The following is a 25,859-nucleotide window of genomic DNA, read 5'->3' on the forward strand; positions in this document are numbered from 1 at the left end:
AATATACTGCATTAAACGTGCACTAACGCACAGAAATATGCTGTATTAAACCTGCACTAACGCACAGAAATATACTGCGTTAAACAGCATGTAACATAGAGAAATACACTGCATTAAACAGGGTGTAATGCACAGAAATATACTGCATTAAATGTGCACTAATGCACTGAACTATAATGCAGTAATCCTGCCCTGACAAAACAAACTGACACTAAAGTAAAAATGAATGGTTGCACTACACTAAAACTGACTGAACTATCACTAGATTCACACTAAACTGATATTCTACACTGACAATAGAAGCAGAATAGCACACTTTAACTCTCTAGCAGCACTGAACAGAGCCCTGTTCTATCTCTCTCCACACCGTACAAATTCACGCTTTGAAAGAATACTTTTATAGTGTGGGGTGGGACTAAGAGCAATAAGCCATGATTTAATAGAGCCATTATTACTTTCTCCAATTATGGCTCTGACAGTGATCTGTGCCCTGATTGGGCAAAGCTTTCATTGCTTCAGCCAATCAAGACTTTCAATGCACTGTGTGGCGGTGCAGTGCATTGTAGTCATTCAGCGGGCCGAACAAATGGGAGAACACCCTGATAATTTGGGTGTTCGTTGAACGGGCAAACAGCCGATGTTTAGCCTGAACTCATGCTTGCATCGAACCATTCGCCCGTCCCTAGTAGTTATGTATGCCTATACCGTCGTTAGCTTTTTCTATTTCTAAGTCCATAGTTAATACATTGTGAAATCCTCACTTGTTCATGACTGACTGGACTGATGGTATCACAGATTGCCAATTACCAAGTAACATTGATCATGCTCATTTTATTGCAACTCATTTTAAAATGCCTTGTGGTGAAGCCATCAATATTTTTTTCCCTAAGTCAGAAGGCAGGAGAGTTTTCAGGAACCCAATGTGTAAATGGAATGAGCTAGAGAAATTAAAATCAATTTGTACAATAACTTTCCAAGGACTAGATAACTGGAATACAGCAATACGATTTTCTATCAGCTTTGGGTCAGGTGAGTGACAATGCTATGAGCTCTTGCCAGCAATTGTACATACTGCCTTGAGTATTGGGAAGGCTGCTGAAGGTCAGGATTCTGTCATAATCATTGGCACAGTAGGACAGCCTTGTGCCCTCTTTCAGTGCTTCAAGTCAGATGATATATCTGCCATGAGACTGCCTGAGCAACAGAGTAAGGAATTGATAGAAGGGTTACGTGCCATTTAGATAAAGAAATATGTGATTTCTGTTAGAACTATGTAAATGAACTGGGGTATACAATTTTAAAAAGAGTTAATTTGGATGTGAGAGCCTGACAGAATTAGAATAATTAATACCGAATGATAGACTGCAAGGTTCTTCTGTTCAATATATGAAAACATTAGCAGCTAGAAATAATCTTATCACACATGCGATTATAAATGTGTTTATATCTGTGGAGATTCACTGAAAAAAACAGGGGTAGGCCCATTTCACACGGGCTTTCCGATCAGGTCCACCTGTCAGTTTTTCAGGTGGACCTGATTGGACACTCCATGCACCTCTATGGACTAGCAGGTGTCAGTGGTGACATGTCTGCTGACACCCGCTGCTATCCGATCCGATCCTGTCGGTAAAATCCAGATGGATGGTAACCCTATTTTCCATCTGTCTGGAGGATCGGATCGGATGAAAATGGACAAGCAGTCCCTTTTCATCTGATCTCCCATAGAAGAGATCAGGGATCTGACAGGTCAATCTCAGCACAGTAGCGGAGATGAACCTGCCATTCGCCTGCTTAGCGGGGGTCGGCATCCGCTGAGCAAAACTGGGTCCTTCGGGCAGAAAGCCCGTATGAAAGGACCCTAAAGAGTGAAAATGTTTTATTATACTGTGGAAAGTAAGAAAATAGAGAATAAGTATTATAGAGTGTAAGAAAATGGAACTGTATTTATCATAGAAAGTTATACAGCTACTTTAATAAGCCAATTTTAGGGGTTTTAATAATAAAAATAATCTATATTCCATAACAATTCCTACAGTAAAGCATGGAGGTGGTATTATCCAGTTATGGGGGTGTGTCTCTGCAGCAAGGACTGGAGCACTTTTCAGGATAGAAGGAAAAATGGACAGTGCAAAATATCAAATTCATGAGGAAAATCTGCTGCCCTCTGCCAGAAAATTGTCAATGGGGAGAAGGTTTACCTTCCAACATGACAATGAGCCAAAGAACACAGAAAAAATGACCACACACTGGTTGGAGGAGAAAAAGGTGAATGTCCTTGCATGGCCAAATCAGAGCCCAAACTTACACCCCCCTGAAAATCTGTGGAATCACTTAAGACTGCAGTCCACAAATGGTCATCGTCAAATTTAACTGAACTTGAGCAATTCTGCAAAGAAGAGTGAGCAAATATTGTAAAGTCTAGATGTGCAAAGTTAGTAGAGACATATCCCAAGACTAAAGACTGTAATTAAAGCAAAAGGTGGTTCAACAAAATACTGACACAAGGGGGTGATCCTTTTCCAACTCAGTGATTCTCTTTCTAAATTTTTAAAAAACATTTCTGACATGTTGATGTTATATCTTTCACTGAGAAAACACAACTGGATAAATCAAAAACTGTGTCTGTCTTCATTTAAGGTTGCAAAGCAACAGAATGGGATTATTTCAAAGGAGAGCGATTCCTTTCTATACCCACTGTATGTATAAAACATACCTGGCCAATGTCCCTGAAAGATAGAAATCACTGAAGTAGATCTTCATTTGCTTCCAGGTACTGTGCTGAGCTACCAGCCTGCAGCATTGTGAATCCTGAAAGTTGGTCTCTCGGAACAGGAGCCAATCAGAGAGTGCTTTGCATTTTCCAAATTAATGCATAGCTTTTTCTGATTGGACGAGGTGGGGTGGTGATGTTGCGCTCTTCACTTTGTCTAATCAGAGAACGATTTGCATTCATTCTATTCAGACATGTGCTAGCAAACAGAGTGTGAATTAAAACACTGCAGAAAACAACACTAATATGTTTTATTAAAGGGGCTGTAAAGTCTGAAGGTTTTTTTATCTTAATGCATTCTATGCATTAGGATAAAAAAACCTTCTATGTGCAGCAGACCCCCCTCACCCCCGCTGAAGCTTACCTGAGTCCCATCTTAATCCAGCGATGTCCACGACTGTCTCAGCCGTCCAGGACTCCCTCCTCATTGGCTAAGACAGCAGTGGCCCCATAGACTCCCACTGCTGTCAGTCAAAGTCAGATAGCCAATCAGGAGAGAGAGGGGGCAGAGCTGACTTGCAGCTCCGTGTTTTGAATGGATACACAGAGCTGTAATTTGGCTCGGGTGCCACCATAGCAAGCTGCTTGCTGTTGGGTCACTCAAAAGGAGGGAGGGGGCCAGGGGAGCCAAAGAGGGACCTGAGAAGAGGAGGATCTGGGCCGCTCTATGCAAAACTAACTGCACAGAGCAGGTACTGGAAGTATAACATGTTTGTTATTTTTATTGAAAAAAAAAAAAATAGACTTTTCAATCACTTTAAGGATTTAATAAAATTTATTAAACATTTCCTACTTTCTTTCTTTCTTTTGGAAAACAGTTAAATTGATGAGTTTGGTTCCGTTTTAAGGCCTGACATTAACAAAAGACAGTGATCACTGTGAGAGCCACTGAATCTTACATCAAATGGCACATACCTAAGTAAAAGAAGGAGTACTGTATGTACAGCAGTCCACAACGCTGTTATGGGAGCTAGTGGTAAGGTGGTCTAAAATGCCCAAATGCATTGCCACCATAAGCTTGCTGCCAAGGGGTAGACTATGCACGTAGTTAGCATATGCGCTAATCAGCAGAAAAAAATATACCCAAGATCTGTTCTGAGTTCAGCTTGGTACAGGGTAAAGAGCAGCTACATACAGTATCTCACAAACGTGAGTACACCCCTCACATTTTTGTAAATATTTTATTATATGTTTTCATGTGCCAACACTGAAGAAATGACACTTTGCTACAATGTGAAGTAGTGAGTGTACAGCTTGCATAGCAGTGTAAATTTTCTGTCCCCTCAAAATAACTCAACACACAGCCATTAATGTCTAAACCACTGGCAACAAAAGTGAGTACACCCCTAAGTGAAAATGTCCAAATAGAGCCCAAAGTGTCAATATTTTGTGTGGCCGCCATTATTTTCCTGCACTGCCTTAACCCTCTTGGGCCATGGAGTTCACCAGAGCTTCACAGGTTGCCACTGGAGTCCTCTTCCACACCTCCATGACAACATCACGGAGCTGGTGGATGTTAGAGACTTTGCACTCCTTCACCTTCCATTTGAGGATGCCCCACAGATGGTCAGTAGGATTTAGGTCTGGAGACATGCTTGGCCAGTCCATCACCTGTACCCTCAGCTTCTTTAGGAAGGCAGTGGTCATCCTGGAGGTGTGTTTGGGGTCAATATCATGTTGGAATAATGCCATGCGTCCCCATGTTGATGGGGACAAGGACCTCTTCCCGACAACCCAGGGCGGTGGTTGTGGGGGTCTGCGGGCAGGGGGCTTATTGGAATCTGGAAGCCCCCAGATCCCGCCCCCCCATGTGAATGAATATGGTATGGTACCCTTACCCATTCACCCCAAAAAAGGAAGTGTAGTGTAAATAATGACAAGAGATGGTTTTGAGAAGTCCTTTATTAAAATTTTTTCTCCAATCTTCTCCCTCCGATCTTCTCCCTCAAGTCTTCTCCCTTTGATCTTCTCCCTCAGATCTTCTCCCTCAGGTCTTCAGCCTCAGGTCTTCTTCCTCCGATCTTCTCCCTCCAGTGTTCTTCCTCTGGTCTTATGTGCCTTATGGTCTTCTCCGGTGCCAAACCGGTCCTCCTCTGACGCTGTCTCCTGTGATTATGCCAGCTCCGCTCTTTGCGGCTTCTTATATAGCCATGGGGCATGGTCACCCGGTGACGTTACATGTCACATGACGACACAAGGGGCGGGGTCTCCTGGTGACATCACCAGGTGGCCATGCCCCATAGCTATTTAAGAAGCTGCAAAGAGCGGTGCTGGCATATCATGGGAGACAGCGTTGGAGGAGGACCGGGTCATCATGATCCGACTTGGATGCCTCTTCCATTCAAATCAATGGGCTCTTATGGGGAACCATTGATTCTGACATGTCAAGAAAAAAAAAACGCTTGATGCGGCTTAACGGTGTATGCAGTGTTAAGCTGCGTTTAGCAGCCTTTAGCAGTGTCAGACGTTTTTACAGCTGTAACGCCAGTCTTCAGAACGTGCTGGCCCTGGTTTTTTTTTGCAGCTTGAAAACGTCTATGCCACTTACAGCTTCAAAACACCCATGCGTGCATAAGGCCATAGAATAACAGGAGGGGAGTTTTTAAGCTGCAAAAAAAAAAAAAAACGCCTTATGCTCCTAAAAGCAGCTGTAAAACTGTCCTGTGTGCACGAGGACTTAATTTTGGAGATATGACAACAGGGGATACTGTTAGGGAATCTTTTGACAAAGTGCTTTATACAGGACTGTTTTTAATATTGATTGGAATTTTGTTTGGGCCCTCCAAAATCCACTTATCAACTATTTACGGCCAGTGTGGGCTCAAGGGGGAGCTGCTTTGGGAAACACAACAATGACTGGGCCCGGGGCAGCTGCCCCTTTTGCCCTGTGTTAAAGATGGCCCTGGCTTTATATAAACAACAAGTTGGAATTTACACTGCTTGTAATGCTTACTTTTTTGCTTGCATATAGTAAGTGGACTTTGAGTCCAGGGAGGACATTCGGTGCGGAATTGGAGCCTGTTCATGTGCTGGTTTATCCAGAGGCTTTTTGCATTGCCTAGAGCAGTACCATGTAGCACAGCTAAGTTACTCAAGGTTAATTGTAGGCAACCTTATCAGGATTACCTTCCTCTGCAATGGTCATTCAATCACCAATGATAGCATGCATGTGCACTTATCCTAATCACCTTCACTCCCATACTTAAATCCTGTTGTACCCCACTCCCATATGTATGTTCACCCCAGCTCAGCATTGCATGAACTTGACTACAATGAAGATATGCAGACTTCCTCTGTTTTGGCTGGAGAGAAACTGGTCAAATATTCCAATGGAGACCAGAAAGAAACATCTAGTTCGGCTTTGTCCTTCGAACAAACAAAAGATTTTAGCTTGTTATCACTCTCAAACAACCCCACTAATCCTTTTACATTCTAATGTCCAATTACCGCCATTGCTGCCTGTTAGTACATATTGTTCTACCTACTTATGTCAGCATAGTGGGACAGAGCACCCAGAAGCAGTATTATGTTTGCGTATTTAGGAGAAAAACTGTAGCCCTTAGCTGTAAAAGACCCATTGTCTATACTACTTAAAAGAGGTAAGACGGAAAGTAATTTGCAAGCATTGTATTTTGTTCTGTAGTAGTCTATAATAATGATTTTTCCACTGTGCATAGATTTAGTAATGATGAGCACACCAATATGTATGTTCAATACGGAAAGACTATGTAAATACCGGCGTTAGTAAAACACAATGAGTAGATATTCTTGCTTTAGGGTAGTGTTTGGAAGATTTGCCTGTCAGTGTTTTAAAAACAGCCAAGCATGTTAACACTTCATTTTACCGGCATAAAGTAATCAATGAAGTTATAGAATTACTGTCATACCAGCTTCAATATGGCTAACAGCATTTACAGAAATGAATATTGCTCCTGTGACATCTACTTTTGTAGAGTGTGCTAGCCGTTGTGTGACATTAATTCTGAAATCATTTTGATGGCTATTGGCTGTTGGTTTGAAATGCTCTGAGAATAATCACTCATCCAACAATGTCTTAACCAGTTCTGGACCGAAAAGATTTGCCCCCTTAATGCCAGGCAATTTTTTGCGATGCGGCACGTGCGACACCGAATCAAAAAAAAATTGGTGTCCTTTTTTTCCCGCACATAGAGCTTTCTTTTGGTGGTATTTGATCACCTGTGCAATTTTTATTTTTTGCGCTGTAAACAAAAAAAAAGCGACATTACTGAAAAGAAAACAATACTTCTCACATTCTGCTTTATAGCATTCCCGCCCCCCCCCCCAAAAAAAAAGTTTAAAATCCAAATTTTTCATCCTTTTAGGCCAATTTGTATTCTGCTACATATTTTTTGGTAAAAAAAAAATCGCAATAAGCATATTTTGATTGGTTTGCGCAAAATGAATTGCGTCTACAAACTAGGGGAAAGATTTATGTCATTTTTTTTTTTTTACTAGTAATGGCGGCGATCTGCGATTTTTAGCGGGACTGCGACATTGCGGCGGACAGATCGGAGCCCTGACTGACATTTTTGACATTTTTTGGGGGGACCAGTGACATTACTACAGTAATTATTGCTAAAAATATGCACTGTTACTGTAATAATGACATTGGCAGGGAAGGGGTTCACCTAGGGGTGATCAAAGGGTAAAGTGTGAGCCTAGGGAAGTGTTTACTAACTGTATGGGGTGTGGCTTGTTAAATGACCACAGAGACCTGTGATCCTATATAGAAGGATCACAGGCGCTCTGTGATCATTTCACAGAGAAGAACGGTCAGCTGTGTTTACAACAGCTGACCGTCCTTCTCTCTCAGTGGAGAGCCATCGCGGGTGCCGACAGCAATTGCGACCGCCGGCCCCGCGCGTTTGCCCTCCAGCACCATGCCCTCGACTGACATAGGGCTATGTCGGTTTGCACAGGAGAAGGAGCCTGCCGCAGTAAATGTGCGGCAGGCGGTCTTAATGTGGTTAAAGAGTAACCTTTCCTTAAATTAAAAACTGCAGATACCGTAGCTGCAGACTTTTAGAAATCAGGTACTTGTCAGTGCCTAGAGTCCATTGCTGTCTTTCCACAACTGGTTCTTCTTACCGTTGTGGGTCTGTGGCCTGGCCATCTTGGATATGGCACATGGCTCTGGCTTCCTGAGCTGGCTCCCCATTGCACTTGTGTGAGCTTACATGGCACCCTGCGACTGGTCCTGTGCCAGGAGGCCGCAAGAAGGGAGTGGGATGGGGAAAATTGTGTCATCTTTGCCTAGGCAAGGATTGCAGAAATGGGAGAAGGTACCAATAAAAATCAGTATTCAGTTACAGACTGGATTAGGGAGCAAACCAGGGGCACTTTTTGAGTGAAGTTCAGCTTAAAGGCAGCAGTACAATGATGCTTGTTCCTTTATATTTTTATTATTAACTCTTTCTGTTAGGGTTATTGTATGTCTTAATTCCAGCTTAAATAGTTAGTGGTGCAGATTTTAATCTATTATATATTGCAACCTAATAGTCCTTGATTGTGGTTGCTGCATTAATTTTCTTTTTTCAGACTAAGTACATTTTCCATGCAAACAGAACTATACTTGATGATCTTGCCAGAAATGTTGGGTCCACCTTACCTCTAGTGGGCAGAAATAAAATCTCAGACAATGTTAATGTTAGCAGCTTTACCAATTATTTTTTGTGAACTAAAAAGCAGCTCCCATCTATGTAATGAAGATGAGGAGACAGGGAGGTTCTTATAGTCAGGAGAGCAGACTACGGGGAAAAAGAGACCTATAGGAAAGTTGTACTCCAAGCAACTGCTTGAGGCCACCTTTAGTATGGCTTTCCTCTACGAATGAAAAGTGGCGCACATGCAGTGTAGGGAGTACCTATTTTTGGGAGAAAGGCTGTCAGCCTCCAATAAGAGCAGCACAGTAAAATATTTTTATCCTGTGATAATAGACCTGAAATGAACTATGGAAAAATTTAAGTTGAATCCCTTAACCACTTTCCAACCACCCCATAACAGATTTACTGCTACAGGGTGGCCACGCTCTGCAGAATCACGTATTCTGCACTTCCGGGTTTTGAACGCGAGTGTGCGCCGCCGCCGCCGCCGGCTCGCTTCTGCCGTGATTTTACACATCCAGCTGATCATTCAGTACACTGACAGAATGCACGTCTGCCTATGTAAACAAGGTAGATTGTCATTCTGTCAGTACAGAAGATATGGATCCTGTGTTTCTGTAAAGTATACAGTAAACACCAATCCATGTCTTCCATTAGTTAAAGCACCTTCCCCCCTACACTGAATCACCAGCTAGGCGCACAGTTAGCCCTTTTATTGCCCCTGATGTTAACCCCTTCCCTTGCCAGTGTCATTAGTACAGTGAAAGTGCATTTTTTTAGCAGTGATCACTGAAATAGTGTCAAAAGTGTCAGTTAGGTGTCCGATTTGTCTGCCGCAATATCGCAGTCCAGCTATAAGTCGCTAATCGCCACCATTACTAGTAAATAAAATATATAAAAATATCCCATAGTTTGTAGACACTATAACCTTTGCAAAAACCAATCAATGTATGCCTATTGGGATTTTTTTTTTACAAAAAATATGTACCAGAATACATATTGGCCTAAATTGTTGAAGAAATTTGAGTTTTTACATTTTTTTTCATTGGATGTATTTTAGAGAAGAAAGTAAAAAAAATATATCTATTTTTTTAAAAGCGTCGACCTTCCTTGGTTTCCAGCGCAAAAAAATAAAAAACACAGACATGATCAAACACCACCAAAAGAAAGCTATATTTGTGGGAAAAAAAGGACATACATTTTATTTGGGTACAGTGTCGCAGGGCGCGCAATGGCCAGTTAAATTAAATAATACGATATCCAAAAAATAGTAGATAAAAAGAAACTTTACCTTATTTCTACTTTTTTTCTACTTTTTTCTACTCTTTCTCAGTATTTCTCAGTATCGTATAGTCCCGATTCCCTTCTGTATCTCCTTGTGGGTTTTTGTGTTGTACAAATTCACCCATAGCAAAACAATTTGATAGTATGAGTGTGAGCTTATTTTGTATGCAGTACCATACTACAAATATTAAAACATAGTGCACAAAAAACACTTTAAAACCACAAGCTCACATTATCCAAACTCCCTCCCATACTCCAATTATTTTCTAAATATTCAAAATATAAACTTTAGGTATAAGTGTGAATGGTAGACATATGCATGGTTATTGGGAGATTCGGATGTGGGGCTCTGCGGGCGGGGGGCTTTTTGGAATCTGGAAGCCCCCTTTAACAAGGTGATCCCCAGATCCCCCCCTCCCCATTTGAAAGAGTATGGTGTACATAAGAATTCAATGTGGGTACCTGCGCTTATGGTGATAAATAGATTAAATAACTTAAAGAAGCTGCAGCTAGACAAGAAGGGGTAACTTCTTCAGTGAAAATAAAGGGATGAGTGTCAGCGCAACTTAAATTAATATTAGTGCTTAAATTAAATTAATATATACTCAATTAATAAATATAAGGTGCTATATTAGTGATAAAGTGCATATATGCCTAATTGTATTGCATATAAATAAATCAATAAATACATCAATCAATCAGCATATCCATTCTCTGACCATAAATAGTGCGTGTGCAAAATAATTATTTATACAGTATACTCATACATAAATAAATAAATAAATCAATAAATATCTCCAATATAAAGTCTATAAATGATAAATGCCAAATTCTTCTTGAAAGTGCTCTTGTGCTTATTGTGCTTAGTTAGGTGAATCTTCTTTGCATATGTGCCAAGTGATAACACTTGCACACGCACTATTTATGGTCAAAGAATGGATATGCTGATTGATTAATGTATTTATTGATTTATTTATATACAATACAATTAGGCATATATGCACTTTATCACTAATATAACACCTTATATTTATTAATTGAGTATATATTAATTTAATTTAAGCACTAATATTAATTTAAGTTGCGCTGACACTCATACCTTTATGGTGTACATAGTTTCCCTACTTATTCACGAAAAGGGTATAAAGTGAATAGACACTACTCAAGTTTTTGACAATTCCTTTATTCAAAAATAAAAAACAATGTCCCTCAACAAGTCAAGTTCCTCCACCCCAAAACTCGTTAATCAATGTCTTTATGGACCTTGCTTTGTGCACTTGTCCAAATAATTTGGTGGAGGGGGGTTTATGGTGCGGGGTGGTTTTTCAGGGGTTGGGCTTGGCCCCTTCGTTCCATTGAAGGGAACTCTTAAGGCGTCAGCATACCAAGACATTTTGGACAAAGTCATGCTCCCAACTTTGTGGGAACTGTGTGAGGTTAGCCCATCCTGTTCCAAAAAGTGACGACAGTGACGATTCTGATGTCTCTTTATGGCACATCGCTCCATTGGAAATTCTGAAGAATCATTTGATATACTTCCCAAATTCCACAAGCTATGTGCCAGAAAGACATCAGAATCGTCACTTTCCATACCCACGAATCGCTGTCGCTCAGTTCTTCAAGTAACTGCGTTTTGCTGTCGCTGTTTTCCAGTTCATCTAAAAGCACTTTTGCGCAAAAAGAACGCTTTTTGGACGCCATGGTTGTTCAATATTTTCCAGGCACAAAGAGCTGGAAAAGCACAGGCAGGGCACTGGAAAAGTCAACAGGTGAAATCCTGTGGTGAAATGGCATGATACAGTGTAATCCGTTAGGATCACAGCTTTGTATCATGTCATTTGGTGTATTTACATTTTTGAATTTGCCGCCAGTTCCACCCCCCTGCGTTGCAACGCTCGCAGGGAAGGGAACCAGAAGGCAAGTGCAGGGAGAGACTGAGGACACCGGGGAGGACGGCGAGGGGTCGCAGGGAAGGTGAGTAACGTTTTGGGGTAATCCCGAGTGTGGCTCAGGGTTACCACTTTTGGTACTGAAAATTAACCCCGAGCCAAACTCAGGAATACCGCCAGGGACTTGGTTAAAGTTCATGTGTGGGTAAAGGCAGGCAGGGCTGCTGTTAGATATCGCGGGGCCCCGTACAGACTACCTGGCAGGGCCCCCCCCAAGAAAATATTAAAGATATATTTAGCTAAAATTACAACAAAATCACTATTATCAGACACAAATATAACATAACTCGCATAATTCCTGCTAAATCTAAAAAAAAAGAACTATGTCAAATAAAAAAGAAGATGAGATGAGAAAAATATACAGGCTGGGCAGTTGGAGCTCAGTGATCAGAGAGACAGAGAGAGAGAAACAAAGTTACAATTTACAAATAAACTCCTGAGCAGAGATAAGTGCTGGGAGGGGGGCCACACAAGGGAGGGGGATTAGTGAGGGATGACTGTCTCTTTCTCAACAGATAAAAGCTGATAGCAGGGAGAGGGACAGAGATCAGATTCAGGTGCTGGAGGAAGATTTCTGTATTTGTTGTCCATCACTAATCCCCCTCTCTGTGTGGGCCCCCCTGTGTGCTCGGGGCCCCCTACAAGAGGGCTGGTGGTCCCCCCCTATCAGCGGCCCTGAAGGCAGGCATCCCAATACTTTTGGTAATATAGTGTATGTCAGCTAAATTTCAGCTATGGGAACACTGTGTTGCACCTTTACAGTGCTGGCATAGGCCACAAACTTTGAATCACATGCAGGATTTACATGCAGGATTTACTCCTCAGCAAACTTTGGAAATTTGGCAGCCAAAGTCCACATGTACATTCACTGTGTGTCTCCTTTGCAGTGCCAAAATATTTAAACAGGATGCAAACTTTGAGACACAAAACAGGCTTTGTAGACTGTAAACTTTGAAGGTTTATGCACATTAGGAACAGAAAAAAATGCCAAAACTTCTGGCAGAAAAAGCGTCAAACAAGAGTTTAGAAGAGTTTATGGACATTTGCATTTACAAACATTTTTTCCAAAACATTCCCCTCTGCTCATTTTTCAATGTACACTTGAAAACACAAACACTCCTAATTAGGAGCATTTAGTAGTGTTTAGGAGAGTTTTAGACATTTGACAGCTGAGATCCAGCTGTGAAAACATTGTGTGGCTCCTTAAAGTGGATGTAAACCCTATTCATGAAATCTGACCTGGGCACATCTATCTGTAGTGTTTACTTATCTCTCTCTAAAGCCCTAAGTCCTGTGTCTTTCTACTGCTCCGTTCCTCTGTTATCAGCGTGATAACTTCTGACAAGCTCTTGGACACAGGAGATAAAAGCAGCAGGAAATTTGTGTCAGGGAAGAGACAGATAAGTAGAGAGCTGGTCTATTCATTTCTCTGTCTATGTGGAGGGGGGTGGGCCTTGCCTCCAATCAGCTCACACACAGTGTATGCCTAGACTTCCCTCCCACTTCTGAAACAGGAAGAAAAAATTGTTACACGATGTGCACTTTCTAAAAAATGTAGAAAGCTGAAGACAGCAGATATACATGACATATGTAAAACGTATGTAGGGAAATGTGTCTCATCTCTGTGTATCCTATGAGGCTGTTCACTTCACTGGGTATACGTGAGGGTTTACATCCACTTTAAGGCTTCATGTACACTAGCAGCTTCTAAACTTGAGTTTAGAAGCTTTTGCCGTTTTTTTTAGCCAAAGCTCCTAAACTCAACTCCATAAAAGCCTATGGGGTTGGTTTACTAAAGGCAAATAGACTGTGCTCTTTTGAAAGTGCAGTTGCACTCTGCAAATGTAATTGCTCCAGAGCTTAGTAAATGAGATAAAGCTTCACTTTACAAGGAACAACCAGGCACATGCAAAGAAAATTAAAAAAATAGCATTTTTGCTTGCACATGATTGGGTGATGGAATGGGGCAGATCTCTCCCTCATTTACTAAGCTTTGAAGCAACTGCACTTACAAAAGTGCACAGTAAATTTGACTTTAGTAAATCAACCCCTATGTGTCAATGTACAGATTTTTTTACCAGTGTTTAGGAGCTGCTGTGGTTAGGGGAGATTCAACCACGTGGCATCCACGTGGCATGGATGTGGCACTGATGAGCACTGAAGTGGCATGGATGTAGCACTGATAAGCCCTGACGTGGCATGGATGTGGCACTGATGAGCACTGACGTGGCATGGATGAGCACTGACATGGCATGGATGTGGCACGGATAAGCACTGACATGGCACGGGTGAGCACTAATGTGGCATGGATGTGGCACGGATGAGCACTGACATTGCATGGATGTGGAACGGATGAGCACTGACGTGCCATGGATGTGGCACAGATGAGCACTGACATGGCATGGATGTGGCATGGATGAGCACTGATGTGGCATGGATGTGGCATGGATGAGCACTGATGTAACATGGATGTGGCACGGATGAGCACTGACATTGTATGGATCTGGCATTGATGGGCACTTATGTGGCATGGATGAGCAATGTGGCATCGATGAGCACTGGCGTGGCATGTATGAGCACTTATGTGGCATTTATGAGCATTGATGTGGCATGGATGAGTACGGATGTGGCATGGGTGGGCATAGATGTGGCATGGATGAGGCACGGATGTGGCACGGATGAGGCACGGATGTAGCATGTTAGAAATCATGGGGCCCCATACAGTCTACCTTTTGGGGCCCCCTTTGACCCACCCTTGACCCCACCCCTGGCCCATCTCCCGTCCCGGCTTTGAACATGTAATAGCATGAGCCATGAAGACCCCAGATCTCTCCTCTAGCCTCCAAAGCATCTGATCAAACTGAGATTGATACTCCTACAGGGCTTTAGAAAGCCCTTTTTTTTTATTTTGCAGAAATGTACTGTAAAGCTGCCCAGGCCCCCCCCCCCTGTTGAGCTGATAGGGCTGGGCCAAGTACAACAGGACTGGCTGTACTTCCTTATCAGCGGCCCTGGTCATGGTCTGGGGCTGCATGGGTGCTGCTGGGGAGCTACAGTTCATTGAGGGAACTATGAATGCCAATATGTACTGTGACATACTAAAGCAGAGCATGATCCCCTCCCATCGGATACTGGGCTGCAGGGCAGTACTCCAACCTGACAACGACCCCAAACACACCTCCAAGATGACCACTGCCTTGCTAAAGAAGCTGAGGGTAAACGTGATGGACTGGCCAAGCATGTCTCCAGACCTAAATCCTATTGAGAATCTGTGGGGCATCCTTAAATGGAAGGTGGAGGAGTGCAAGGTCTCTAACATCCACCAGCTCCGTGATGTTGTCATGGAGGAGTGGAAGAGGACTCCAGTGGCAACCTGTGAAGCTCTGGTGAACTCCATGCCCAAGAGGGTTAAGGCAGTGCTGGAAAATAATGGTGGCCTGACAAAATATTGACATTTTGTCCCAAATTGGACATTTTCACTTCGGGGTGTACTCTTTTATGTTGCCAGTGGTTTAGACATTAATGGCTGTGTGTTGAGTTATTTTGAGGGGACATTAAATTTACACTGTTATACAAGCTGTACACTCACTACTTTACATTGTAGCAAAGTGTCACTCCTTTAGTGTTGTCACATGAAAAGATATAACAAAATATTTACAAAAATGTGAGGGGTGTACATACACATACACAGTATGTTCGCTTGCTCGCTCGGATTGCTCTTCAGTGAGTATTTGGAAGGCAATGAGGAAGCATTGTATCGCCTCCTCACCATCTTTTTTAATGCCTTAAACCCTTCACTAGCGTGCTGCACCCACATGCATTGTGTGACTGCAGGGCTCCCCTATTTAATTGAAGGGGTTGTGTTCAGATGGTGGTACTGCCCACAGAACACGAAAAGGGGGTTACTTTTTGCAGCACCGCAATAGAAAGCCTTGTGGCCCCACTTCGCTCCCACGTGTTTTTTTACTGCCCCCTTCCCAACACATGTTTAAACAAGGCGTTAAAATTGGAGAGAGCTGACCCCCCCAGAAAAAAAAATGACCTACAGCCCTGGGGGGTTACAAACACTTTAATTTACCTTTCCTTTTTTTTTAATGCCAAAGCCTTTTACAAAAAGGCTTTGTAGTTAAATGTTGGGGGAAATAAATTTAATGCCATTTGCCTATTTAATGCAGTTTCAGGCCCAATTTCAGAATGGCACTGAGTTATTATAGATTGAGTTTGATCTCCCCCTATTTAAGGTCAAACCAACCCAAAAATGCTTGCATGGGCAAACTATATGACAAAAGGCAGAAATTGAATCACAATTACTGATTGTATAAATAATATAAAGGGATTGTAATTATAAAGAAAACCAATGTGATAGCTACAGTATTACCATGGACACAGACCTAAAATACAAGCAGCCATGTCGGAGCTTGATTGTCATATTTTCAATTGCATTGTTCTATTTTTTATATAAGCAAACATAAAACCTTGTGGGTAATGGCTCTCACCATGATTCGCTGGAGTCCCAAAGGCTTAGAAATGGCTTTGTAACCCTTTCCAGACTGATGCATGTGAGTTTATTTGTTTCTCATCTGTTTAGATCTGTCTTTAGATCACAGCATAATGTGTTGCTTTTTTTAGATCTTTTAGCTTGCTTCACTTTGTCAGATAAATTCTATTTAAATGATTTCTTGATTCAACAGGTCTGGCAGTAATCAGGCCTGGGTGTGGCAATTGAAATTTAACTCAGCTTTGCAAAAAATGTTGTTAATCACAGTTCATTCATCATTTAGCAAGTAAGTACTTTTCACAAAGGGCCAGGCAGGTTTGGACAGTTTTTTTCCCATAATAAATGTCATCATCATTTAAAAACTGCATTTTGTGTTTACTTTACTTTGTTATCTTTGTTTAATGATCTGAATCATTTAGGTGTGACAAATATACAAAAAAAAAAAAAAAAAAGAAAAGAAAAAAATCAGGAAGGGGGGCAAATACTTTTTCACAGCACTGTACCTGTATTTGGCTAAGTGTGGGATTCATATTGATAGGGATTCACATCCACAATGCAGCTAGCACAGTGCCTTAGCACATACCTCTGGGACTTTTGTGGCTGCTCTGTATCTGATGTGATACAAGATTACACTTCGCAGTTCAAATAATCATATTCCCTTTAGTGCTCCTGTTACTGTAGTGGAATATGCTCAACATAGTGAGACAACTTGATGGGTTCATTCATGAGTGGAAATGTTTTTTGTTTTCAGTTAGAGCAGCTTTCAAATTAGATTTTTCCCCTAACACCTAACATCAGAAAAATGCATAACAGTCATTTAAAAGGAAGCATGCCAAAGATGGGTGGACGAAAGACCAAAAAGCGAACAGTATGGAGGCACAGTTGAAAGACTTAACCGAAAGTAGGTGGAATTTTTTTCATCCTGGCTCTGAATTAGGAACAGCAACTGATGTTAGTGCTTGAACATGGCATAGGATGTGACAGTGGTACACAACTGATGAAAGTTTGAGAAGCTCTGACCTATACATCGTGATGCCTGATTCCCTCTCCAGGTCTGCCCACAGCTGGTAACTCTCTTCCATCATGTTGGTATAAAAGTCTTCTGAGTAGGCTCTGCGAATAATTCTTGTTTGTCCATGAGAGCTGCCTCTGGAGTGTGGAAGGGGGAACTGAAAGACAAGTGGAAAGGAAAGCATTTATTGCCACTGTAGAAGAAAACGTACATTCTTTTTTTGCAGACTAATAGAATTATTCCATATGCATATTCACTCCTTCCAAATATAGTAAGTGCTCACATCCGTGGTGACCATATGTCACCACATCTCAAAAGGAACTTGATACTTGGCAGAAGGCAAACTCACGACTGGCAAGTTTATCTCATTATGCTTCAATCTCATTATTTCCCAGCATGTACTACTGTGTACAGTGTATAAGAATATTAAATCACAGTTTTATATTTTATCCTCATTAGCAGCTGCATCTCCAAATTCCATCAACCCGGAACTCCCTGCTAAGCAAAGTTCAAGGTTATGTATATGAAAATTAAAGTGCAATCCTATTAATATGCTCCTCATATTGTTCAAATTAGAAATTCCCAGATGTTTTCCAGTGCTTCTAGAGATCATATGATGAGTTATGGTTAAATTCCTTTTGTTTAGAAGTCTGCAGGCTTCTGATTGATAAGGGAAAAAATCAGTAGGTAAACTGAGGACAGAGACAGCAATGAGACCTATCAGTGTCATTGGGTCATGCAAGCATAGGAGAGAAAACCAGATAAATCCCAGGATTTAGCTGAGACAGGACATACCTTTATTGAACTGTGTTCTATTCTTCTTCATTTCTGCACATTGTATACAAGAATACTTTACCTGTACCAGCTATACATTTACACTGAGCACTGTAATATGCTCAGCGAAGAGCACACAACTCGCATGACACATGTTTTATTGAATTCTATGGAGAAATAGTCGACTACCGAGGTGAGTATTCAGAATGAACAATAACTAAAAGGAGGTAGGACTTATTCTATCTCCCTGCATACAATCCCTTTCATTGCCTACTGTGGATATTTATTTATTTGCCAATACTTTCTTTGTATAGTCAAAGAAACCCTATGTGCAATACCATCTGACAGATGAATAGAGTTTAAAGCATACATATTCTAAAGTGTAGGACTATTTATAACCATATTTAAGCTCTATGGGAAACATTTTGGTACTGTACATTTGAAATTAATCACTTAGGATTAAGAGGGCTCACGAAATTCAATTTTGGAAATGAAAACGTTAGGTTATTAGGGCAGTAATGATTTTTTACTTTTAGGCATAGCCCATAGAAAATGTGAATCAGATCACAGCAGAGTCCCCACTTGCTGTCCATCCCTGGTATAACAGGCTAAACTGTCTACATCAGCCCCCTTGCAAATACAGGTTTGAATTTGGCAACCTGGTGATAGTACCATCAGCTCTCCTGGTGACAGCAGAATGGCTCTTGGTGGGTCGTCCAGCCTTAACAATCACCACCCGGTCTTTATATATGGCTCGTCCTAGCCGCCATTCTTGACGAATGTCCTGGAACTGGGTCAAAGCCTCTTCATTATGAGATCCCTGCAATGGCTTGGGGATGTGCAAAAAGTCCCACACTACATCAACCTCCCACTGTGCCCAAGAGTCCTCCATGATGCCCATGATGTTCTGTGGGACATAGGGGTAGTCCAGACCCCACTCCAGTGCTGTCCTCTGCTGCACTTCCCTCTGGAACCGGGAGAATCTTGGAAGCTTTGCCTTTCTCAGGGAGGTCACAGGCATGGGGCTGTTCTGGAACCTCCGCTGAACACAAACAGAAGTCTGCATGGATCCTTTGGCCCTCCCTGACTCTGGCACATCTGTAACTTATGAAAGCACATCCACCTCCTCCTGGTAGTCTCCCCACTCCCATTCTTCTCCTGAGCTGCTCTGCAATGACCATTCCACCCAGTCAGTATCTATAAGCCCAAATTCAGCCTGCAATCTGGGCGACCCCCAGTCTATGACCCCACCACTTCCACTTCCCCCTGGCTCACCTGAAGACAAATCGCTTTCCTGCACTGGCTCCTTCCAGGTGGGGTTTTACAGGGTGTAGTGGTACAGCTGGCCTTCTGGGAACATCTTCTGGCTCCTGCTGGGCAGCACTGACAGGCACCAGTTCTCCAGCTGGGCTGCAGGCTGAGGTGGACTTCCAGCCTTCTTCTTAAGTGTCGCTTGCCTGTCTTCATCCTTAGACTCAACCCTACCTTCAGTGGTTGCTCTCTGGCCCATTCCGACCCTCTGGGACTTTTGTGGCTGCTCTGTACAGAAACCTGACTGCAGGTCTACACTGTAGGTGAGAGGCTCCTGCTCAGTGTTAGTCTCGTAAGCCACTCCTTGCAGTGCCCCCACCAGATCCAGGCACTGACCACGGCAGTGGGTCTCCTGCAGCTAGGACACAGCAGACACAGCCTCTCAGGCCTTGGATCAACCTGAGGGCAAATCCTCCTCAATGCTTCAGCCGCACACTGGTGTCCACCAGTGTCACCTCCTGCAACTCAGGCAACCAAGTTGGCACAGGTTACACCCACGCACCATCCGCCATCTTTCTCCTCTCTCTCTCTCGTCATGCAGACTATGCTGGGTTTCCTCTGGGGCGTGGCTCCACCCCCAAGCTTCTAGACTGGCTGATGCCAAGAGTTCTGATAAGCAGGCTTGTTCCTGCATACTTTATAAGCCTTTTGTGGCTGAAATGGAGTTCACAGATCGCACACTGACACTTGCAGTACTTGTTGGAACATGTCGCTCAGCACTGATCATGCCTGAGCAACTGAAGGCAGGTGACAATAAAAGTTTACTGTAGTTGCCACAAGCAACATCAACGTCTGTAACAAATATCTCACTGTTTCTAGCAGATTCAGGACAGCCTTTAGTTTCTGTGTATATTTTGCTGTTCTTGCCGCACACAGTCCCTTTCCCCAGCTCTAAGCAATCTGCTTGGCACTTTGTAATCCACGGGTGCGATCGCCCGAATTAGTTGCCACAGGTAACAGTTCTCACTGTTCAAGCAAGTCTTGACAAGGACACAAGTAATCAGCCCACGGTTAGGGCGACTGGGCATACAGTGTAGTACCGGCTTGGTAGCAGCTCCCGCTGGTTGCTATGAACAATGGCACTTGTATCACACAGCACAGTAACAGTTTAGCAATGCACATAACACTATAACGCATAACAATAATGCCTTATTGTTTCACCTCCCTTTGAGGACCTGGCAACAAAGCGCAGTCCCCTGGCTCGATAAACTTTTGTTACTAAAGGCAACGGTCATGCAGGTTACCATGGGTAATATCCCAGACGAGCAACCAAAAGTAGCACACCCCCACATAGGAGCTGTAAATGAACAGGGATCCCCCAATCCTGCACAGCCAAGCATTTAGAAATTCCACAGGCACACAGTAGTCAGAGAACAGTACATGGCTTTGTCTTTGTTATTTATTAGGGGGTTAACAACTTGGATGGGAATAGAAAGTTTTATGGGATGGCCACTTGACTTCAGCAAAACTTCAGGGACAACTTCCAATATACAGCTATATACAGCCTCCTCTTCAGCTTTCCTCCTGCACACACTACCACTGATTCACCATGATGGACTGACAGGCTCCTTGTGTCTTTGGCAGGATCCTTCCAGCACCTGATACCTGGCCCAAGGCAGGACAACCCCCCCCCAGACTAGGGGGTTCCCCTTAAGAGCCACTGAAAGCCTCCTCGACACTGCATTTCCATCTTCCACCCGACTGCCCTTGCTGGCATGGCCCATGTCTATTTATGAGGTGATCTCAGTCCCCTGTCAGCCCACAACTGGGGATTTGCTGAGGCTTCATAAATATGCAAGGCAGCTCCTTCTGACCCCCACCCTTCAATTCTAGAAGGTTCTCCAACCTTCCAGACATCAGGGGGAGGCACCAAGGAAATGCCAGGATAAGTCATTCAGCCCTGAACTCTAATAACCCTGACCCAATTATATAGACTCACAAGTGTACAGCATGGATCAGGATAATATTTGCCTACTCTTGTCTAACAAACTACTAGAGGGTGTTACACATTTAAGTTTTAAATATAGTGAAAAACAGGTAGAACCCCTGTCAGGTTTTAATTACTGTGTGTGTCACCATGGCAGAGATTTATCCTCTCTGTTTTTTTATCAGTAGGGTTATTAGGGTTTTTATCATTTCCTGCTCAATTCTAAATTTAAAAAAATAAAAAAGCCCATTACAGGCAGGGACTCACAGTCCCTTGACATAGCACATGTAGAGTGAAAAAGTATATAACATCCCCTTCTGCTTCCTCTGTAGCCACTGATCCCAGCACCACTTCTTCAGGTAATCTTTGAATTTAATTTTTATTGTCTGGCCTAACTCGGGCTGGAGAATCCTATTTTTCCAGATTTTCCCACCTAAAGCTCAGTGTAAGTATAGTATTCAGGGTGGAGAACGGCAGCAACCCGTAGATCGTGATCTAACACGGCCAGGTGACTGGTAAATCGCGGTCTGGGCTTGCTGACCCGCCATCCCAGAGCTCAGACAGAGTAAAATGCAGAGGGTCTACTACTTGTAAAGTTGGAGCTGTAGTAGGGAGCAAGAGCCGCATAAGCTGATGCCTCCTCTGTAGTGATGGCTCCTGTCCCATGCGGAGTGATACCAACTGCACCCCACCTCTTATACCGGCTAGCGGTCTCCAGAGTGGTGCCAGTAGCAGGAACAAAGATATCTTCAGGTCAGTGTGAAGCAGTACACTGGGCATTATAGTAAAGGGCTGCTTTCACACTGATGCACTGCTGTTTCCCCACACCATGGGTGCAGTGCTGTGTACCTGCAGCTTTCCTGTGGGTTTGCTGCGGTTAGCCATTGACTTCAATTATATACTGTGGGTTTGATGCACTTTCTAAATGCAGGAGTTTTGGTGTGCTTTCAGAAAGTGAACCACACCTGCAGGATATAATAGAAGTCTATGGCAAAGGGCAGTTAACCTAGGAAAGATGCAGATGCACTGCGCTGCACCCACGATGCAGGTAAACCACAGCACATCAGTGTGAAAGCAGCCTTATAGGAGGCTAAGAACAGTAAGGTTAATTTACATTTATAGTTTGGGGGTAGTAAAATCCATAGTTAAGATGCATTTTTAACACCCCCACCCCAACCACACCCCTTTTAGTTATAGTGGCCAGGGGTGTACACATGTCAAAGCCACAGCAAGAGTTATACTTCCTGTCTTGGTTGGTGGGTGTAGCACCTGCCAAGTATGACCAATTCAAGTGAATGCCTTGCAACCTTGTGCAGTACAGCAAACAAGGGGTTAAAGCAGGCAGCATTGTGTTGCTTTCTCACCACCTGTTTTAACCCCTTGGACCCTGCAGAAGCATGTAGTTGGGGGCGCTTGCAGAGTGGCCCCATTTACTTGAATGGGTCATGGTTGGCAGGTGGCAGCACCCACCAAAAGTAACAGGAGATTGTATTTCTGCTGTGGCATGTGTACAACTTTGGTCGCTGCCTCAGCAGCTAAAGGGGGTAAGGATTGGGGAGGAAAAAGCGTGACTCAACTGCAGGGTTTTGCCATCCCCAACTTTCTGTATGAACGAGCCCTACGAGTGCCACTGCCGAATGCAACTAATGACTTATTCACAAGTTTAACCGCTTGCCAACCGCCGCAAGTACATATACTGCGGCGGTCAGCCCTGTGCAGGCAAAGTGACGTATGGGTACGTCAATCGCCTGTGAGCCAATAGGAGGCGAGCTCTCGCCCCCGCTCGTTCACGTAGACCTCCGCGCGAGTGTTTGGCAGACCCGATGTCCGCCGGTCACTCGCGATCGTCAGTTACAGAGGGAGAAAGGCAGGCGGCTAATGTAAACAAAGCTGCCTGTCATTCTCCCTTGTGTAACAGCAGAGATCATACGGTCCTGCTATGTAGGATCGTAGATCTCTGCTGTTACATGAAAAGCCACATCCCTGCACAGTTAGAAACACGCCCCTAGGGACACACTTAACCCCTCCTTCTCCAACAAGTTAACCAGTTCCCTGCCAGTGTCATTTTTACAGTAACAGTGCATATGTATCGCACTGATTACTGTAGTAATGTCACTGGTACCCCTAAAAGTGTCAAAAATGTCAGTCAAGGGTCCGATCTGTCCGCCGCAATGCCGCAGTCCCGCAAAAAAATCGCAGATCGCCGCCATTACTCGTTAAAAAAACAACATAAATGACAAAAATCTTTCCCGTAGTTAGCAAATGCAATAACTTTTGCGCAAACCAATCAAAATACGCTTATTGCGATTTCTTTTACCAAACATATGTAGCAGAAAACAAATTGGCCAAAAACGTTAAAAAATTTAGATTTTTACATTTTTTTGGGGAATTTCATATAAAAAAATGTGAAAAATATTGTTATTTTTGCAAAATTGTCGCTCTTTTTTTGCTTATAGCGCATGATCAAAAAAATCGCACAGGTGATCAAATACAACCAAAAGAAAGCTCTGTTTGTGGGGAAAAAAGGACGTCAACTTCGTTTAGGTACAGCGTCGCACGACCACGCAATTGTCCATTAAAGTCATGCAGTGCCGAATCGCAAAATAGAGCCTGGTCAGCAAGGGGGTAAAATCTTCCGGGGCTTAAGTGGTTAAACCCATGATTGTTGTGCAATGCACATGAATGTGACACCGTAGTACAGCATATAGAGGTTTAAATCAGGTGTGAGGAGGTGACACTGTGCTCGATGATCTACGACTTCTGCCATGTTGTTAAGGAAGATCTCCACCTCTTTAGGGTTGCCTACCCCTGCCCTAGTGCAAGTGCTAGGTAGACATTCCTATGCAGAGTCCAATACACATTGCAGGCTATATTTGGGAAACAAATTAGCCAATAAGCAGCACTTGTTGTGAAAAAGGGAATTTGGACATGATCTAAGGCAGGGGTCTCTAAACTTTCAAATAAAGGGCCAATTTACTGTTGTTCAGACTTTAGCGGGGCCAGACTGTGGCCAGTGGGAGCAGAAAATATCCTGGCATCAGTGTGAGTTAACAATGTTCCATCTTTAATATTACGGAAAGTATATTGCCCCATCATTGGAGTCAGTGGAAAGAATAGTGTCTCATCAATGATGTCAGTGGAAGGAATAATGCCCCATCTTTGGTCTTAGTGAAGAAATAGTGTCCCATTGTTGACGTTAGTGCAGAAATTATTGCCCTATGGGAAGAATAATACCCCATATCAGTGGGGGAAAATAGTGTCCCAAGGCTCTGATAAAGGTAAGCAAAGAACCGCAGTTTGGAGACTACTAATTCAAGGAAACAGAATGACAGTTAGGATCGCAGTATGGTACTACAAAAGAAACCAAAAAGCCCACCCTAAAGTACTGTGAGATATACAAAACCCAAAACCAGGAATCTCAGTCCCTGCTTATGGGAATGTGAGCAGAGTCCTTTTGGTCTCTTTTAGCCATGTGTGCATTAAGAACCGCTAATATATCTAAAGAACAGATCAAGTTATAATCTTTTCAGAGACAGTATTACCAACTTGCATGTATTTTCACATGATCTACATTAGGAGTTATATACTATATAGTGGTGTGGTGGCAATATGAGTAGGATGGGGTGGGTGTTGGTTTTTTAATCTAATGGCGCAACTTGTCTTCAATGATTATTACACTTTTTGGTGTCTTAACTGAGATTAACCTTAAAGAAGTATTACTCATTTATACATTTATTCTCTTCAATCATTATTTTAATTATTCTGTTGAAAATGTAAATCTAAAAATATTATATACCTTTGTTACATCAAGTTAAAATAGAAACGTAATATTTAAAACCATATCAATGAATTAAAAGAATTAAAAGGATATTTTAAGATTTATTTAGGTGAGTTAATGAAATAATGTTCATTATATGAAACGTGGAATTGTATACAGTACATAAAAGTAAACCAGCATAACTAAGGCTGGCCATACATTATACAAGTTTCTTACACTTTTCTGTACAATTTTCTTTAGATTTATCATCAACTATGTAGTACAAAGTATAGGAAACAAAGAAGGCGTGTAGGCCTAGCGCATTATCCTTAAACATATTTTCTTAAATGGTAAAAAAAGAAAGTGAATATGCTCACAAATCAATGCTTGCATTATAGTTTAGACATAACATCATCTGCTTAAGTCCATATACGTAAATTCACAATGCTCGTAGACACATCGACTAACACTTTTCGAGGTTACCCTCTTCTTCAGAGCCTTGTCTGGATGACCACTGGTATAGCTGAAGGACTCATGTGGTCCAATTCCGTGCCTCTCAGCCTGGTGCTGTCACTTTGCAGATCCTCCTCTTATGTCTGAGACATGTTACTCTGACATGAGAGGAGGATCTACAAAGTGACAGCACCATATACTTACAGCCATATCGGATGTCCCCAGTCTTTTGAGGGCAACGAGAAGCACATTACCCACATGAAGTAAGATGTCAAGATAGGAGTTTGACACCACGTTGAGACTTATCGCACAGCGCAAGAGAGTGAACATAGCGACAATTTCATATGTAGTACAAAGGCCTGCCTAATTGGATACAATTGAAAGTGTTGTTTAGTTTTGACCTCATATTATATGGTTTTTGGTAAATCTAACAGAAAATTGTACAGGGAAATTGAATATGTATTACCAGTTACCAGCCTTAATCTCTGTTCATTACTTGC

The 25,859-nt window shown here is 42.6% G+C and overlaps 1 protein-coding gene across 1 annotated transcript in view; it reads right to left on the reverse strand.

Moving 5' to 3' along the window:
* PIPOX (pipecolic acid and sarcosine oxidase) overlaps nt 1–25,859 on the reverse strand; it is a 134,999-nt gene that overhangs the window by 105,400 nt on the left and 3,740 nt on the right. Inside the window, exon 2 of the mRNA XM_082247100.1 lies at nt 17,146–17,294. Within this exon, the coding sequence (XP_082103226.1) occupies nt 17,146–17,294 (149 nt within the window). The remainder of the gene's footprint in view (nt 1–17,145; nt 17,295–25,859) is intronic.

Source organism: Pelophylax lessonae (assembly GCF_965119305.1).
Source record: "Pelophylax lessonae genome assembly, chromosome: 2".
Taxonomy (NCBI): domain Eukaryota; kingdom Metazoa; phylum Chordata; class Amphibia; order Anura; family Ranidae; genus Pelophylax; species Pelophylax lessonae.